General features: G+C 38.0%; 1 protein-coding gene across 1 annotated transcript in view; it reads right to left on the bottom strand.

Moving 5' to 3' along the window:
* Positions 1-2,459: 2,459 nt before the first annotated feature.
* Positions 2,460-20,363, bottom strand: part of CNTLN (centlein) — a 200,530-nt gene continuing 182,626 nt past the window's right edge. The window contains 3 exon segments of the mRNA XM_071581574.1: positions 2,460-3,074; positions 11,230-11,307; positions 12,579-12,764. Coding sequence (XP_071437675.1) covers positions 2,973-3,074; positions 11,230-11,307; positions 12,579-12,764 — 366 coding nt within the window. The 3' untranslated portion in view covers positions 2,460-2,972.

Genomic DNA, 20,363 nt, shown 5'->3' with positions numbered 1-20,363 from the left:
CATGTTGAGCTTCCTGTCAATTAGTACTCCAAGGTCCCTTTCTGCCTGGCTGCTCTCCAGCCACTCTGTGCCCTGCCTGTATGGCTGCAGGGGGTTGTTGTGGCCAAAGTGCAGGACCCGGCACTTGGCCTTGTTGAACTTCATCCCATTGGAATCAGCCCATCTCTCAAGTCTATCCAGATCCTTCTGCAAAGCCCTCCTGCCTTTCAGCAAGTCGACACTCCCTCCCAACTTGGTGGCATCAGCAAATTTGCTGATGATGCACTCAATCTCCTCATCTAAATCATCAATAAAGATGTTAAACAGGACTGGACCCAACACAGACCCCTGGGGAACACCACTGGTGACCGGCCGCCAGCTGGATGCAGCTCCGTTCACCAGCACTCTCTGGGCCCGACCCTCCAGCCAGCTCCTAACCCAGCACAGGGTACACTTGTCCAGGCCATGGGCTACCAGCTTTTCCAGGAGTATATTATGGGAGACAGTGTCAAAGGCCTTGCTGAAGTCCAGATAGACACATCCACAGCCTTCCCCTCATCCACCAGGTGGGTCACCTGATCGTAAAAAGAGATCAGGTTGGTCAGACAGGACCTGCCCCTCCTAAACCCATGCTGGCTGGGTCTAATCCCCTGTCCACCCTGAAGGTGCAGTGTGATTGCACTCAGGATGAACTGCTCCATAACCCTGCCAGGCACGGAGGTCAGGCTGACAGGCCTGTAGTTGCCAGGGTCCTGCTTGCAGCCCTTTTTGTGGAATGGGGTGACATTCACCAACCTCCAATCATCTGGGACCTCCCCAGAGAGCCAGGACTGTTGGAAGATGATGGAGAGCGGCTTGGCAAGCTCTTCTGCCAGCTCCCTCATCACCCTGGTATGGATCCCATCTGGTCCCATAGACTTGTTAGGATCCAGCTGGCTCAGTAAGTCAGTCACTATTTTCTCCTGGAATACAGGAGGGCTATTCAGCTCCCTCTCCCTGTCTACCAGCTCCAGAGGCCAGTTGCCTTGAGGGCCACCTATCCTACTGGTAAAAACTGAGACAAAGTAGGTGTTAAGTACCTCAGCCTTCTCCTCATCTTCCTTAACTATATTTCCCTCCAAGTCCAACAGAGAATGGAGGCTTTCCTTGCCCCTCCTTTTGTTATTAATGTATTTATAAAAGGACTTTTTGTTATCCCTAAACTGAAATAGCCAAATTTACTTCAAATTCCACTTTTCTTTCCCTAATTTTTTTTCCTGCATGACCTAGCTCTATCTGTAAATTCTTCATAAGTAGCCAGCCCTTTTTTCCATAGTCTGTAAACTTTCTTTTTATCCCTGATTTCTTGCAGAATCTCCCTATTTAACCAAGCTGGCCGTCTTCCCCTCCGGCTGGCCTTTCGGCACACTGGGACAGCCTGTTGCTGTGCACTCAAAATTTCCTTCTTAAAACATGTCCATCCCTCCTGGACCCCCTTGCCTTTAAGGGTTGTTTCCCAGGGTATGCTCTGAATCAGTTTTTTGAATAGGCCAAAACGCCCTCTGGAAGTCCAGAGTAGAGGTTTTAATGGTGGCTCTCTTTACATCCCTGAGGACTGAAAATTCTATTATTTCATGGTCACTATGCCCCAGGCGGCCTCCAACCACTACATCATCCACCAGCCCCTCTCTGTTTGTAAACAGTAGGTCTAGTGGGGCCTTACCCCTGGTAGACTCATTTACCAGTTGATGAAGGAAATTGTCCTCTATATACCCCAGGAACCTCCTTGACTGCCTCTTCTCTGCAGTATGAAGCTCCCAGCAGATATCTGGCAGGTTAAAGTCACCCACAAGATCAAGGGCTTGAGATTTTGAGACATCTGCCAGCGACTTGTAGAATAATTCATCTCCTTCATCATCCTGGTTGGGTGGTCTGTAACAGACTCCCACAAGGGTGTCAGCCTTGCTGGCCTTGCCCCTGATTCTGACATCTTAGGAAAAACACTGGACTGACATGCAGAAAACTTGTCATGCTTCATGTTTCATACTTTTGTTGAGTGATCTTAGAGCAGATAGATCTTGCTTCTGACTCCTTATCCAATACGAGTAATGATATCCTTTGTGAAACAACTTGATATCCATAGATGAAGAGCTATATATAATTTTATCACCACATGAGTGCAGATACCTGTGTCTTGGGTTTTTTTTTCAGGTGAGTTGGTCTAGAGGAATACAAACTCAAATCAAAGATGTGAAGAAGTAGTGATTATTTTTTAGTACTGCCAGAGAAACCATGGTGAAAATAATTGATTAAAACTCTACACCAGTTTCCCAAGGAAAGTGAGAGCTTTCAGCTAGGTGTTAACTGAAGAAGAACTGGGTCTACTAGTGAAAAAAACTCCACAACAGAAAAAAGTTCTCTGTATTGAATTTTTAAAATACATTGCATACATTATACTCCAAAATGCTAGCAAAAAATACAGCTTTTCCAATGAGTATTACTCCACACAGAATATTTTTATTCTACAATAATTAATTTTTTGCAACGTAAAAAGTCTATCTTTTCACATAGTACATATCATAAGACTGGGCTTTACAAAAAAGCTAAAAGAAATTAGGTAATCAAAATCCCAGTGATATTCCCAGTTCCTCTGTAAATCCTACTTCTACTGTTCTGATCAGTACAACCAGGTGTTACTTAGCTGCTTTTTGTGCTTTCAAAATTGTACAGATGTGTATTAGTCATATCAAAGACATCCTCTCTACACAAAGCCTGCACTGGTGTTCACTGCCAATGCATTTAAAGAAAAATAATTTTGAACTTTGCATTGATTTGCAGCAATTTTTGTCTTAAGGAATCAGACACTACACTGCTTTCTAACAGGAATTTAATTAAATTCCTCTTGTTCAACAATTAATTAGTTTGTGGTTTCTATGTATGTATGTAACAGGTATATTGACAGTTCTTTATGTGAAGAGGAAAGACACATGTTGCAAAGATATATCTTAGCAGTATCATACAGCGTGCTTTACGAGAGAACTGTACTCTTCTACCAGTTTCTTCTTCTCATTTAATTTTTCCAGTACAGCATCCGTTAAGTACGAGGCAAAAGGAAACTGGAAAAGAAACACAGTAAGAAAAATTACCATAACACTATTTTCTTAATGCGAAAAACATTAGGTATCTTTAAACTGTCAGATTTCCCTTAGGTCTGACAACTACTTTGCACACACATACAAGATCTTTAAAGTTCTTCTGCCTGGTGTCTGAAAATTCACTCTCCATCATAAAAATGATATAAGAGCAGAGTAAAATGAAAAAAGATAAACTCCTTATTGAACAATTCATGCTTTACTGACCATGTTAATGATGTAAACTGAAGTACCAGCATCTGTGTCATTTATCTTCAATCAGCTGATCAATAAAAGGTTACAGTCACCTCTGGGGCATGCAGAAATGGTAGTGTATGAGTATATGTTCACTACTCTCATGAGGATGAGACAGAGCTACCAGTATAATTCTCAGTGCTGTGGCAATTGCCTTAGATTTATACACGTGAAAACCTGTAAATAATAAAACAAACAAACAAATCCACAAAAAAACCACCCAAAGCAAAACAAAACCTCAAACCTCCAATTGCATTAATTGGAATATGCCACAGATGTCTGCCTTTCTAAAACATGATACCAAAAAATTGTAGCCTGGAGAAGAGGAGACTGCAGGGAGACCTCACTGTAGTCTACAATTTCCTTTTGAGGGGAAGAGGAGGGGCAGGCATTGATTGCTGCTCTGTGGTGAACAGTGACATGACCCGAGGAAATGGCCTGAAGTTGTGTCAGGGGAAGTTTAGTTGGATATTAGAAAAGGTTCTTCACCCTGAGGGTGCCTGGGCACTGGAACAGGCTCCCCAGGGAAGTGGTCACAGCACCAAGCCTGACAGAGTTTAAGAAGTGTTTGAATGATACTTTCAGGCACATGGTATGACCCTTGGGGCTGTCCTGTGCAAAGCTGAGGGTTGGACTTGATGATCCTTGTGGGTCCCTTCCAACTCAGCATATTCTGTGATTCTGTAATATCTACAGATGAAAAGGAAAACCTCTTTTACAACTCCTTTGTAAAAAGATGTATTTGAACAACTGATGTCTTCAAAGAAAGATATTTGGTATATTTTTCAGTGTCATCACCTTAACGCTTAAAGAGGGGGTTTTCCACTATCTTGCTGCATCAGTGTGCACTGTTTGCTAGGAAGTATTTTTAAAGGTGGTACATAACACTGGTCATGGCAGCTCCACTCAGAGTGGCCAGTGCAGTGTCAGAAGAGAGCAGGGCAGTTTTTGTTCACTGGTGAAAAGTCTCTATCTGCTTCACAGAGCTCTGTCAGCTTCCTTGAACTCCTGTTGAGACCAGTGATGACGGAGGGGTCAGTCCCACACCAGAAATAACAGCTCATTTCCATATCATAAGGAGAGACAATTTTACCTTAATAAGGCCACAAGAAATAAATTAGGTAAAATATAGTATTTGGTGTGTTCCACACTTCAGTATTGCTGCTTTGATTTTATTTTTTCACTTCTCAATTCTATTTTAAAGAGAATATTGTATAGTAATTACATCAGATAGAGTATTGCCAGTTTCCTAGATATACGAAACAAAAAACATAACGGAAACAAATAAAAAGCCCAGATATAAAAGTAGATAAAATATAAATGCTTATGTAATGGCTGAACTGATAAACAGATATAAATCTATATACTGATATTTATAATTACTAACAAGTCAGGAAAAAAAGTCTAAAATTGTAACCAGGAGAAACTTGTTAATAGTAAGCATCTATCGTGAAGTGACTATAAAGGCAATCCTACATGTTGCAGAACAGTCACTTTGTAGTTATAGAAAAAGGACAATAATACAGATTATTTCTCTTTTTTACAGGAAAAGGAGTTTTAAAGCACTGGTACTTGCTGGCCAGACATGTCTCCATCTGTCATAAATAACTTATGCCTATGGTAAGAATTTTCTAGTAGTCATCTACACCTGTCAGCTTTCTCCTGTGTGCTATTGTGATGACTTTTTGGGGAATAGAGGAATTGAATCCACTGAGCACAAATCTATTCAGTGTAATATAAAACATAATCTTACCTGACATTCTGTGACACTTATTGCTACTGTGCTTTAAAAACACAGTTTCCAGAATTCTGTTCACTCTAATTGCTCTCTCTCTTTGTCTAAATATGTTTGTTTACAAGAACACTGTATTGTTACCTCAAAGTCTCTAATTCTTCTGCCTAGTTTGAATACATTAATTTCTGATAGATTTCACCTCCTTAATAATATGTCTGAGATGAATGGTTTCTTATTGATGTCTCTGGCTCATATCATTCTAGCAACATTTCACTTGCTGCTCACTATTTTCTGTGGCTTCCGGGTCATAGCAAAGTGATATTTTAAGAACTCTTTCAATTTAAAGGATTTATTTAGATCAAGAGTATTTCAAAGTGGAAAATTATGCCATTTTTTCAACATTTATTGTTTTCAGAGAAAGTGTTGTGTGTTTCTATACAGTTTTCTTTCCATACAGAAAACCAGAACTGGATGATCTCTACAGTCTTCATCTTTAATAGAAGCCTGTCAGATTTACTTTTAGTGATGTCTCTGTAACTATCCTGCAAAGCTTTCCTTTACATTTTTCCCCAGAACTTCACAAGTGTTGAAAATGTCTCTACTCTTAAGTATTTATTCCAGCTTCTAAACCTGCCAATATGCTTGGGGAAGGCTTCAGAAGTTCAGCGAGTGCTAAGTGCATGCAAGCAGTGAAAACTTATTTATACCACTGATAATTAGATATTTTAACATAGAATGGTACTTCTTTCAGATGCTTTAGTTATCTATACCTCAACCCATTTAACTGAACACTAAGCATTAATGTCAGTCATCCTATATCACTACATTACAGTAGTATTTAAGAGAAGTAGAACTTAATTGATTTGCAAAAATTCACAACATTTGAAAGCACAAACTACATGTGGATTTAAAGAATTTTACTTCTTTACTCATCTTTCCAGATTTACAGATTTATTCTTTGACAATAGAAAGCCATATGAACGAAAGGCATATTTCTTACATGACTTATTAGATAGACACCTTGGTTTATAGATATATATAAAGGTAATATGATCCTAAAAAGTCAGAAATGGTGACAGCTAACTCTTATTCTCTCACCTATTTATTTTGACCTTAAATTTGCTTCTTTTAGAGATCCTTTCTATAAAAGACAAACTAGTAGTATTTATTGACCTTAGACCACACAACTGAGTCTCTCTCAGCGCAAGTATATAAATATACATAGATTTGCCAGTGAAAAGATTTATAATGAATGCAAGGCAATGTTGCTCTAATGAGACACATCATCTCCGTTCACAGTATACCATTACCTCGCTTCTGCTTCACAAACTCTAAAATGTGTTATCATAAAAATGAAAGTATTTAATTTTTAGAGTACATAAATTAGTAGTTACAACTATTTTAAATCTTTCCATAGGGTTTACAAGTATAATACATTTGGCTAACAAAAGTATTCAAACACACTGCAGGGCTGCTGTAAATTGAATTAAGAGAACCACAAAAATAATTTGAAATAAAACTAGACACTCAGACTAATAATTAAACCTTCCTAATTTCACTATAAAAGTCAAAGGTTAAAAAAAATTACAGAAATGTTTCACCTTGTTGATACTTGTCTTCTTTGTTCTTATTCTGCTTTGTGATATGATTATGTAAACATGTGCCTGTCTGTATTTTTATCTTGAGTAATCAATTCAATTTCTCCTTGTTTTCAGTTCAGGACAAGTGATGTAACATGGTTTTGTTTGTGTGCATTACATAAACAGAGACTTATACCATAGGGGATTGTCAATGCACACGACTAAGCTCTTATAGAGAGAAGAAAATCATGGTTACTTTCTGATGGTTTGAAAACAATGCTAATGGTGCCTTGAACATGGTTTAGACTATGCTGGTGCTGCTTTTTAACGTGCAGATATGTAAAACACCTGGTCACAGGTTGCAGTGGTGAGTGTGTGCATCTGCTTGGGCATGGGTGAATACATATGTTGGTGTGAGCAGAGAACAGACAGTGAGTGGAGATCTGTTAAAAGAAAAGACAGACACAGACTAGGCAGAGTCTAATGAAAGCAAAGCAGGTGAGTACCAACACAAGGAATTTGAAAGGGAACAACCATAACTGTTAGTGTCCATTCCCAGATGACAGCAGTGGAAATGTGTATTTGAAAGCCAGTGCAAATCCTAAAAAGGGGCTGGGGATAATCCCTACTGATGATTAGTAAACATACTGTTTCACACCCTGTGCTAGAGATGGCTTACACACAGCTACAGAGTAGTGTTCACAGAACAGAGGGAAGGGAGCCTTTCTGGAAGTGTTCACTACTGGACTATGATATTTAGATTCATAATCAAGTCCTAAGAGGAAAGATTTTGTTAGACAGCTTTGTTTATGTGACATGTGATATCCCAAGGAGTACATGAAGAGGAAGGGGAGGCAAGACAAGTGTTGCTGTAGATCTCATAGGGACATGCTAAATCAATGCTGTCATTTGCTTCACTTCTTGGAAAAGTTACGCAGATGATGTGCATATTATTAAAAAACTGTTCTTGGAGACTTCAGAAAGTCATCTGGACTGGGCTAACATGCTGTACTCACATACAAAGTTATCAATGGACTGTTTTGTTCCTTACAATCAGTCACAATGAATCTAAGTTGAGGGTGGTGTAAGAAATCATATTAAAGTTATATAAAAAAGTCTCATCCTCTTGCTTTAGTTATGTAAGTTTCCTAAGATGAGAAAAAGTTAGAGAAGATTGCTGTTTTGTTTGGGGTTTTTTGAGATGTGTGTTTATTATTATAAAAAGAGAGAGACAGGTTCAATTAATAAAACATACACACTCAGATGTAAGGGATAAAGTGGGTAAATGTCTCATCACTTGCCTTGCAAGCAGGAAACACACAAACATATTGAGATAGCCATACTCTTCCTCTCCCACATACCACAAACCTCTAAAAGCTCAAAGGTCTCTAATGTGATACCTCTCCCAATTTCTTTCTCCTGAGCGCAAAGTAATGCATAATCAGTCTGATGTCTCTACCCATGTGCAGGCAGCAGGCACCTGCATGCACTCATGTGAAGTTTCCCCATATACAGGTTCTTCATAGGCAAGAGGCCCTTTTTCTTTTCATCCTAATGTTACTAATGGAGGTGATTTATTATTATTCTTTATTGAAAACACTCCAGGGTGTTACTGTACAAATACAGAAAGATAACAGAAAAAAACACTTGTTGGCCATTAAAAATGTAAATTTAGACAATAACTGATTTTTATCAGCTCTGTTGAATTTATAAGATGATTGTACTTTCATATGATATGATTCTTCTTAACGTAACATCCTGATGCAGAGATGTCTCTTTCAATCACAAGTTTCTTTGGTGTAATTTCTTGACATGTGTTTCTATAGTAGTTGATAAAATAAGGAAACAACCTCTGACTGTTGTCTATGAGTTTCAGGAATGAAAAAATATTTATCACCAAAATGTTAATATTCTTGTAAAGCTGACAGTTATCAGACTTCTTCAAGTCATAAGGGTATGGAAAATAAATGTATAGATGAAGTGAAAACAGAGGTGTGCTATCCTTTATCATTTCACTTTAGGGGAATCTATAAAATGACAATAAAAAGCAACTAGTGCTTCCCTCAGTCCCTCCCAAAATTTTAATTCAGCAGTAAAATGGTGTATGTTGGTAATAAAAATAAAGTGTCTACGACATTTTAAATGTTATCATACTGTCACAGTGGAATAAAATTAGCTTGAAGAATGATCTAAAGGGATATGATGCAGTTCATTATGTATAACACCAACAGCAGCAGTTTCCCAGTGTTCATAAAGGTTTCTCCATTAAATTTACCTCCAGTCAATAATTAGGAGTCCACAAATAAACCTAGGCAATTAAATCAATACTGCTGGGCAATTATGTTCCAAAGTCCTGGCTCAATGGCACAAATAGACACTATATCAAACTGCAATATTAAGTGATCCGATGCAATTTTCAACTAAACGTTTACTCAGAATAACAGAAAAGGGCAATCCTGCATCTTTGTTCGAGACTGCAAATGGGTACAGTTTGCCAACATTTAACACTAAGTAGGCAGCCTGTTGTGAGCAAACTCCTGACAGACAGCTTACGTTTTACCATGAGCTTTTCTGATCAGAAGTATTACCAAAGCTTACAAAAAGAAACCACAACCTAACTGTACAAGATATGAGTTAAGCATCTTAAATGGCACAGAGCTCTTCCATGAGCTGCTCCCAAACACAGACGAATAAATCTTAACAATTTCTGTCTATGTGCCTTAGCAAGTGCAGAAATGAAAAGCAAAGCTGGCTGCTCCCAAACACCACTATAATCCTCTCACAGTTCTAAAAATGGTCTGCTTGCCAAAACTTACTTTTACCTTCAGTGTTCCTCCTGAGAAACCCCACAAGATGGAGCAAAAATCACTGAAAATCACTATTAACTTGTACACAAACTTACACAGCTAAGAGCAATGAGCTCTTCTATCCCTAGCTAACATTTGCAATCATAATATAGCTGCTTTCATAGTCAACAATTCCTTCATTCTCTGTGCTCTCGTTTTTGCTGTCTGTCTATATGAGAAATAGAGAAGTGATAAAATTCTGATTAGAATTTTTCAGTTATTTACCAAAGAATGATAACAAAAAATGGAATGAGAACTTTGCATTGTATTCCATGAATCTGATTCCTATTTTTGAGCTCATAATATGTATAGAGTTTTGAAATTAATAGATTTTTAAAAAATCCTACAATTAAAGTAATTAAATGAGTATAAATAATTGTGCTTTTACTGCTGAGTTTCATGAGATTTAATTAAAATGCCAGCATTTCTGACAAAGCCAGTAAAAGCACACTGGTATTTCCATTTCCTCCATTGCAGCAATTACACAATCTTAATGGTAGTAAGTTTTGTTAATGAAAGAAGAGAAACCTGCTATTTCTTAAAAATCTGGTCACAAGATACAATCTAGACACAAAAGCTGTTAATGATATATAAATTTGATGTGAGTGTTCCCTTAAAATTGCTTTCAAAATATTTTCAATCATTCACATTCTTAACTGATACTAACTACATCACTAATGGACCCATGCTAGTGAATATGCATTAGAACACTATATTTATAAATCAAATTTTATTTCCTTCCAGACATCAGCTACCCATCATCTAAATAAAGAAGACAACTAAAAATATAATGGAAAAGTTTCAAGAATCGGTGTATGTTGTCAGTGATATCCAAACAAAAGCTGACTATGGCTAGAAAAGCTGGGTTCTCACCTGCCAATAAACTGCCCTTGATCACTTACAAGAGGGGAGCATCCCAGCAGACTCTGTGTGTATTAAAAAAAAGACTTGAAAGAGAAGAAAAAGTATCACACAGGTCACAGCGGCAGTCTCAATGGACCCCTCAGGGATTTCTGCTAGTCTCAGACTTGTCATCCTCTATGCTGCTTTCCTCTCTGCCCAGAAAATGTCGATAGGAAAATGTTTGAGGGGCCTCTGGTGAAAATTTTTTCATTCTTTCTGCATTGACAGGATGCCAAATCAATATTTACTTCCCACTAACAAGCTGCTCGAGGTCTCAGAAGAAAATATTGTACAGAATGCGAGAAGACACGATAATAAACAGCTGTCTGGCTATGAGGAAAACATGAATTGACTGGAAACAGGTCCGCAGTAAAAGGTCACCGAAACCCATGAACTCCTCAGGTGTCTATAACAACTAGTAACTTTAAAGGTACATAAAATAAAGTCTCTCTTTCCTAAGAGGTATGAGAGAATGGATCATTTTCACTCTAGCAAGCATTACACACTGTTTCAATAATTCAATTAACACATTTGCCAAGATCTGTGCTGGTTTTCTCTAGCATTGTTTCACTGGTTTCAGCTGTTCAGTTAGCTATCACAAACTCTTGATTAACATTCCTTCAGTTTTCTGCAGTGAGTCTTACTTTAAGAGAAACAAAAAGGAAATGCTGCAAAACAAGGATTTCACATTGCCTTATCACAGTATAGTTTGGGACCATCAATGGAAACATAATACGCATTGTATTAATTACTACGTAAAACTACTTAGCTATTCAGAGTACAAAGTTATAATTAATTAAGGGAAGATAAAAACTGAGCACCTGTGCTTCAAGAAGTTTCTGCATATGCTGTAGCCATTTCTTATCTTTTTCAAATTCCATTTTTGTCTTTGCTGTTTCCTAAAAATAGAAAAACATAATGAACGATAAGGAAGATGTGTAATTTGGTATACATAAAATAAAGAGCATGGGAAATGGGAACTGTGCTTGCAAAATTAGTTATCTGAAGTGCATCCACCAAGTATCAGTGCTCTATTAAGTTTATAAACCTACCCTTGTCTATGCATATCCCTAGAAATGTACATAGCATGTTCTTTTCGTATAAATGTACAAGTGTATATGTGATCTATGTCTAAATTTTATGAGTTCAACATAAAGGTGACTGAGTCGATGCACTGATAAATGAAATATGTAGTGCATGTGTAGTGTAAATTCATCACCTGTGCTTTAAATTCTATTTTTCCTTTATAGTTAAGTATGTTTATGTGTTTTACACATGTATTCACAGTGGTGACTACAACAAAAGATACAGGATGTAGAAATCACTCTAAGAAGGGGGTAAGCATGGAAGAATTCCATCAAATCACTTGTATAAATGTTGGTTGTATAAATGTTAGTAAACAGGGCAGGGATTAGTCCATTTTATTTGTATTCATGAACCTGTATCAGTGCATAGCATGCACTGTTGTTTAAACAATGTGAATACTCTCCTTTGTGACTTCTTTAATATAAAACTCCAATAAGATTTAATCTAAGTCACCACCAGAGTACTGTTACAAGCCAATAATGATTAACTCCTAGACACTTATTAAAGTAACTGTACAGGCTTTTTCATGTATTATTTGATCAGGCCTAAATAAATCTGGATAAGAAATGCTATTACTGTATCTATTTAATAGAGGGTGATTTGATGAAACACTATCAAATATTTCATAGTAAAATGTAATACATAATCAACAAAAAAAAGGCAATGGATTCCCCCTGAAACCATCTGTCTTCCAGAAATACCTTTAATAGGTATCACAATTCAAGAAAGGAAGCATCAATGAAATCAATCTGGCACAGCAAGACACATTCTAATTTTGTTTTCATTAATGTGGAGGTCTATTTAAAATGTACAGCCCTGCCAAATAGTCTCATGAAAAAGGAAAATGCTATCCCTACATCCACATGCACAACACAGGATGTTTATATTTATGCATAAGTCTTGTCACCTTATATAAGTCTCTCGCTTGACCTTTTTATTTAAATTAAATAGTACTGTGATTTATGTGCTGGATGCTGTGGAATGAAATTCCAGTCTTTACCTGGAAATCCTTTTCCTCAAGAATGGAAATATACAGCATCTTTTCATCTAGCACCTTTTTACCTAAGTCCTTAAAATAACTTACCTCATCATTTTCTCCATCTAGTATGTCCTCATGATCAGTTGTTGAAACATTAAGGATGGATGCTGCCAACTGAACAGACTCCTGCGAAAGACTCTTTTTGCACACTTTCAACTCATCCATTCTTTTTGCCTGTTTGATTTTTGTTCTTAGCTCTTGTACACTGTGCTGTAACTCTCTGGTTAGAGTCTAGAAGACACAAGCAAAAAATATTCCATTATAATTTTTCTCATAGTGCAAATCATATGGAAAAAACCAGTACCCCTTAGACTAAGCTCCTTTGGATGGGAATTATCTTCATTCTGTGTTATCAGTTCCACAGGATATACACTGGAATATTAAATAACATGCTATTTAGAACACAAAATATGAATTAATACAATAAACCAAAAATGTTCTTAAATGTAAGTACATTTTTTTTGTGTCTTTAGCAAAATAATTGTACTCATAACGTAGTAAGACAAAGTAGATTCCATAGAATCAAACAAAATCCTTTCCTGACTCAGACTACCAGAAATGTTCTTGAAATAAAAACAGAAACATCAGGCTTTACTGTGGTCAAATAGAGACTTTTTTTAAAGCTCATTGATACCTCACTGCATGCAGAAACACCAGCATACCTCTTTATTCAAAACATGAAATTTTTGTTCCCACCAAGACAGAGTAATTCAAAACTATCCTGGCTACCAATTCTTCCCTAGCTAATTTTTACAACTGAAATTATAATGGTTGCATTTTCTATGCAGCTGGCCCTACCAATGGCCTGGCCAGGCCAGGCAGTATCTCTACAAGAGTGCTCTTTGCAGATGTTTTACACAGATACCACCTCAGGTGCCAAACCAGAACACAGCAATTGCTCTTTAACCCCGGTTTTGACAAGATCTGTAATGGGGGTGGCAACAGAAGCCTAAATTTTTGGTCCCATTTCTGCCACTGAAAATATGACTAAAAATTGTACTTGCAGTTAAAAAGAAAGAAGTCCAGCAGGGGTGAGGCCACTCTCCTTTGTTTATGTAAAAGCAGAATAAAATAAACAACATGAAACACCCTGCTGAAAAGACTTTGTTGACCTGAATGAAACCTGAATGGAATTGAAACCTGATTTTGGTTTTTGTTCCTCAACACCACAGAAGTAACCAAGCTCGATAATACTTCCCACAGCTGAATGTGAGCCAAACTACACAACAAAGAATTGATGCTTCAAGTTTCTACCTTTCCTATTCCTTAAGTTCTCTAGTTCAGTGAAATAACACTAAGCATTAGTATAAATAATCAGCTGTATAACTGAAGTTATTTTGGTTTAATATTTATGCAACTTCAACAAAACCATTTTGTCAAAAGCTGGGGAAACAATTTTACTCAAAATTGATGATTGAGAAACAAGAACAGTAACTCATTGTCAGAAGATCCTCCTAGAGTATTCAAATTCCATGACCCAAGGAGAATTGTGATTGTCAACACAGGCACCTTGGCTGAGTTTAAAATGAAAGAATAAAGTTTGCTCTTGATCATTCTATGTGGAGCTCTATTTATTAGGCTATATCTCTCCAGTAGTTTATTAACTCCTGAAAATTCTTCTTCTGCAGAATGCCTTCATCTCACAGAAACTGACTGCAGAATTATGAAGCCTGTTTATTGGCATTTTAGGTAAAGTACTGTAGAGCCTCTATAGAGTATTCAAAACACAGTCATTTGAGAGCATTTGCTGATATATTTCAAGAAAGCACAACAGACTCATCTGATTCCAAGATTTGTTCATTTTTTTCTACTATTTCCCAACTTCACTTTTTTTGAATTTAATAAAATATTATTAATAAAAATATCCTGCCACAAATGTGGGGAGAAGAGGTACAGTGAGATTTCTCCAGTGTTCTTATTGAGGTGTGGGCCCCTCAATCTACAATATTGCCAACAAACTGATTTGTACATAGACCTGTCTGCAAGTGCAGAGATGAGAGGAATGAAAAAGCTTGAAATGTTACAGGCAAGCAGAAAAGCAACTTGGATCAAGCTCATAGAAGGAAACCGACCAAGAGAAGAGGGAGCCCCAAATACAAAAGCACAGACCATGACAAAAAATGCAGTTAAATCACATGTTTTTGTAACAATTGAAATGGTCCAACAGTAAAGTGGCTCCCACAACATGTAGGAGATGTAGTTGAAAATGGAAAAATAAGTTCAACTCTACTTTTTCAATCAAATTGAATCAGCTTCAGAAATTTTAAAAATCTTTCCAAGTGATGTCTAGAAAATGCACATTTGTATCCTGGTGAGAAGAGGAAATGTAAATTAAAGGAGCAAAATATCAAGGAAATTAACTGTAAATCCACATGGAAAGACTACAAATAATGATAAATAGCCAAGCACAGACAAACAAAAAGCATAATACACAAAGTTAAACATTCACACGAATGCCTTAGACCACATACAAACATTGCCAGGCAATAGTCATTTGACAGTATTAGATAAATGTTATTGATGTATCCAAACTCTAAAGGAGGTTCATGATGAATGAACAAGCTGACAGCAGCAGTGGAATCCAGAAACTGCAGCTCCACTGTGATTGCCTTTTAAGCCACAGTTCCAGAAAAGAAGGTACCAGAAAGACACTGAAGAATCTATAGCAGCAATTTAAAAGAAAAGAAAAAACAAAAACCAAAAGGAAACAAATGCAAACAAAATACTCAAAGCAAAGCAAAGCAAAGCAAAGCAAAACAAAACAAAACAAAGAGAAAAAGCAAGTTTAAACAAAAAAGAAAGAGAAAATCACAACTAATAGATTTTGATATATAAGCATACTCTTTATACCCTTTATATATAATCACAGTAGGTCAGACATATGGAGGACTTGAATTTCAATTCCTTTTCCCCTTGAGCAGTTCTAATACACCAAAGCACATGTGAAACACAAAACACATGTGGAAAATAAGGCTACTTTATGAACTTTCAAATTGGACTGTGACAGACTAGCTATTTTTGAACCTCCTTTCTTCATGTTATTAAGTTGTAATAATGTTTTGATATACATTTTTTCACTGGATGAGTGCCTTACAAATTTATAGCCTCCCTATGATTTTAAGTTGCTTTTTCTGTTTATATTTCCTCATCTGTCATATACTAATGTATTCATGTGCTAAATTGTTTACTTACTAATAATTTGATTTATATGTCAGTTCATGGTCCAGTACAGAAATGTTCAGTTTCAAGCCACACAGCTCTTAGAAAATGAGTTAGGAAAACCCATTTCCAAAGTAAAAATTATGAAAGCTTAAGAGTTAAGCAACACTGTTTTTGTTGGTGTGTGTACTGGAGCCAGTAAAACATCGTTCTGTGATTACAAAATTGATTCAACACATTCCGATGCCAAGTGTAGGATTTTGAACTAAAACATTTCCTCTTGTGCATTTAAAAATGGTTTATTTTTAAACCTATAAGCATACATAGGTGATACAAACTGCCTGCAATGAAATCAATGCAGTATATGACTTTGTTACTATATTGATGTATAACAATGCCTTTATTAATACTAGTACTACTAGGATTTGATATTTTCTATTTGTTTCTCTTTGGTGTCAAATCTAGAAGATACTTTGTTAGTAAAGCCATTTTCTCAACTTAGATGTTACCATCAGAGTTATTCCAGTGGGACACACTTAGCTGCTACCAGTCAACTAGAATAGGAATTCCTGATTAATTCCTGAAACAAATCTACAATACATCTTGTCAGACTAGTGCAATTACTACTGATCTGACTAGAAAAAAATAAGCTTAAAATTCTAACAGCATGACCTTAAAGTTCTCAGCCCTTTTTAATCAGTAGCAATTGTTGATTCCTCTACCAACTCCATATGGTTACACAGTATATATTACAAATGCTGGGTTGCATAGAGTTCTGAAATGTCTCCCGTATAAGACTTTTTACTTTATTTTCACAATCCAAAATATTCATTCTTAAGATAATATACTGTTTTCAATTTTGGCCTCAGCATGTAATCACTTCTTAGCACTGTATCTTTTGCCAATTTTGAGATGTATAAAGATGAAGATATTTTTTCAAATAAAAAGACATATTTAATTAAACACTCAAAGAACCCATGGTGACCATGACAGCACACTAATAATAAGGTCTTTACATCCCAAAACAATGACACTCATTGATCCTGGAATTGATACAATTTGATCAATGGCCCCAAGTAATGTCATATGACTGAATCAATGCCTAAAATTTTTTCCTGTAATTACCATGCTAATTTACACACTCTGTTGTTGTTTGTAGCATAATAAAATTTAATGGCCCCATGACAAACCGAAGTCTGATGTTGGCTAGCACTGTAGTTATGTATGGCCAGACCTCAGTCCTGCACTGGTGCACATCTCATGGCAGAGGCCATGGCTCACATGAGTTATGGATAATTTTAAGCTTTACTGCATTTTGTACAACAGTAGTAACAGTGTCTGGCTGATATCACAGAATCACAGAATCATCAGGGTTGGAAGAGACCTTCAGGATCACCTGATCCAATTATCAACCCAGCACCACTCTTATCACTTCTAAACCATATCCCCAAGTACCACATCCAGATGCCTATTGAACACTTCCAGGGATGATGACTCCACCACCTTTCTGGGTAACTTAATTCAATGGCTAACCACTTTTTCAGTGATATCTTTTTCTACTGTTTAATCTAAACCCTACATAATGTGATTTAAGGCCATTTCCTCTGGACCTTCCACTTGAAACATGGCAGAAGAGACCAAGCCCCACCTTATTACAACTTCCTTCCAGATAAGATGTAGAGAGCTATGAGGTCACCCCTGAGACTTCTTTTCTCCTGAAAAACACCCCCAACTCCCTCCTCATCAGACTAGTGTTCCAGACTCATCACCAGCTCTGTTGTCTTTCTCTGGACATGCTTCAACACCTACTTCAATGTCCTTTTTGACCTGAGGGGCCTAAAACTGAACACAGTGCTTCGGGTGCAGCCACACCATTGCCAAATACAGCAGCACAATCATTTCCCTACAGCAGGACAATCACTTCCCTAGTTCTGCTGGACTTACTGTGCTTGATACAGGTCAAGATGCCATTGGTCTTCCTTGGCCACCTGGGCACTCCTGGCTTATGTTCAGCCATTGTTGACCAGCACCCTCAAGTCCCTTTCTGCTGAGCCGATCTCAAGCCATTCTGCACTCAGCCTGTAGCATTATTGCATGGGGTTATTATGGCTCAAGGGCAGGACCCAGACCTTCGTTGTACTGAACCTCATACCATTGGCCTCAGCCCATGAATCCATCCTGTCCACAGCTTCCTGCCCTCCAGAAGAGCAACACTGTCACCCTACTTGGTATCACTTGCAGACTGACTGAGTGTGCCGTCAATCCCCTAGTCCAGATCATCAATTAACATATTAAACAGGACTGGTCCCAATGCTGAGCCCTGGGAAACACCCACTAGTGACCAGTCACCAGCTGGATGTAACTCCACTTACCACCACCCTCTGGGCCCAGCCACCCAGCCAGTTTTTCACCCAGTGAAGAGAGCACCTGTCCAAGCCATGAGCTGCCAGTTTCTCCAGGAGAATGCTGCAGGAGACAGGGCCAAGCATTTCACTGAACTCTGGATAGACAACATCCACAGCCCTTCCCCCATCTACTAAGCAGGTCACTTGGCCATAGATCAGGTTGGTCAAGCATGATTTGCCTTTCCTAAACCCCTGCTGGCTGTGCCTAATCCCAGGTTGTCCTGCATGTGCTGTGTGATGGCACTCAGGTGCTCAATGGCATTCCCTGCCATTGGGGTTCAGGCTGACAGGCCTGTAGTTCCCTGGGTCCCCCTCCCTCCCCTTCCTGTAGATGGGCATTACACTTGCCAATTTCCAATCCACTGGGATTTCTCTGGTTACCCAGGACTGGTGCCAAATTGATTGGAAGTGACTTGGCAAGCTCTGTCGTCACCTCCCTCATTATTGTGTGTGGGCCCATAGACTTGCAGGTGTCTAACTGGCATAGCAGCTCACTAACCATTTCCTCCTAGATACAGAGGCTTCACTCAGCTCCCCATGACTCATTTCCAGTTCTGGGAGCTGGGTAGCCTCAGGACAACTGCTTGTGGTACTGAAGACTGAGGCAAAGAAGGCATTAAGTACTCCAGCCTTCTCCTCATTCCATTACACTTAGGCTACCTGCTGCATCCAGCAGAGGATGGAGACCCTCCTTAGCCCTCCTGTTGCTCCAATGTATTTGTAGAAACTTTTTGTTGTCTTTAACCACAGTGGTCAAATTAAGTTTCAATTTGGCTTTGGCCCTTTTAATTTTCTTCCTACATACCTCACAACATCCTTGTAATCCCTCAAGTTACCTGCCTATCCTTCCAAAGGTGATATGTTCCGTTTTTATCCCCAACTTTGAGCCCAAGTTCTCTGTTTAACCAAGCCAGTCTTTTCCCCTGCTAGCTTGTCTTACAGCAAATGGAGATGGAGTTAATAATCTTCTAGCAGTTTCTATGGTGCAGTGCTTGGGATTTGTAACTAAACCAGTGTTGATAACAGATCAGTCATTGGTGAGCAGCACTAGCACAGCATAAAGGCCTCTGGGTTTCCCACACTGTCACCTCAGCAAGTGGGCTGAGGGTGCACAAAACATAGAGAGAGAACACAGCTGGGACAGCTGACACCAAGTGACCAAAATGACATTTTGTACTGTACAGCATTTTCCTCAACAATAAAAACTGAGGGGCATGGTGATTTGTCTGTCATCAGGTGGCCACTGCTCAGAGACTGTCTGGGCATAGACCTACATCCCCTGGGGTTTTATTCCCCATTCTGTTCCTTATTTAAACTGTCATTATCAACACATAAGTTTTCTCACTTTTGGTCTTCCTATTTCTCTCCCCAGTCTCACAGAGGGAAGGGAGTGAGCAGGGAGTGAACAAAATACTATATGGTGTTAAACTGCTGGCCAGGGTCAACCAACCACAAATGCAGAGTATAATATACAGAAAAATTCTATACCTAGTATTTTGTGTGTAGTTCAATATGAAAGTGTCTTTAGATACAAGTAGTGAGTTCTTAGTAACTCATATTTTTTGTAAATTAGGATAGTATATGGACATGGCCCAGAGCATTAAAACAAAAATGAAGTGGAAAATATTTTCTGACACAAGGTTAGTTTCCTAAAGAAACAAAAGCATTATGAAGATGTTTTAGCTGTCTGTGAACAAGGTCTGAATTTCACAGAACTGAACACTGAGCTTTAGGAACCCTCCTCTTGTGGTAGAGGAGTTATTGCTGGCCCAAGGTTAGGGCAGATCCTAGTGGTGCAAAAGGCTAAGAAAGCATTACCACCCCAAGTATCTCATACTCAACAAGATAAAATAGAATGAATGGACAAAATGACACAGAGAGATGATGTCATGCATCATTGCAACAGTTGAAATAAGTATTCAATGAAAATATAGTTATTTGCTCATTACTGCCTCTCTAAAAATGACTTTTAAAATACTATCAGTAATAATGTTTAAACTAATCACAGCATGATTCAAAACTCTTCTATAGCAATTTAATTTCTTATATGTTATTTAATATATATTTATATATGTTATTTAAGTTACTCCAGCTAGCTGCTTCCTTTGAAGAAACCCACCTTCTAGGCATAACCATTTTTTTTATCAGAAAACAAGAGTGTAGACAAGAAATAAAGACAGGCCACTGCGATAGACTTGTCTGGCCAAGGGCTATAACATGTAGCATTCTGACCCATGGGAATGAGTCAGCCTCAGGAGACTGACTT

The sequence above is a fragment of the Pithys albifrons genome, chromosome Z (genome assembly GCF_047495875.1).
Source record: "Pithys albifrons albifrons isolate INPA30051 chromosome Z, PitAlb_v1, whole genome shotgun sequence".
Lineage (NCBI taxonomy): Eukaryota > Metazoa > Chordata > Aves > Passeriformes > Thamnophilidae > Pithys > Pithys albifrons.
The sequence above is the reverse complement of the archived record's forward strand: the minus strand, read 5'-3'. Positions and strand labels throughout refer to the sequence as shown.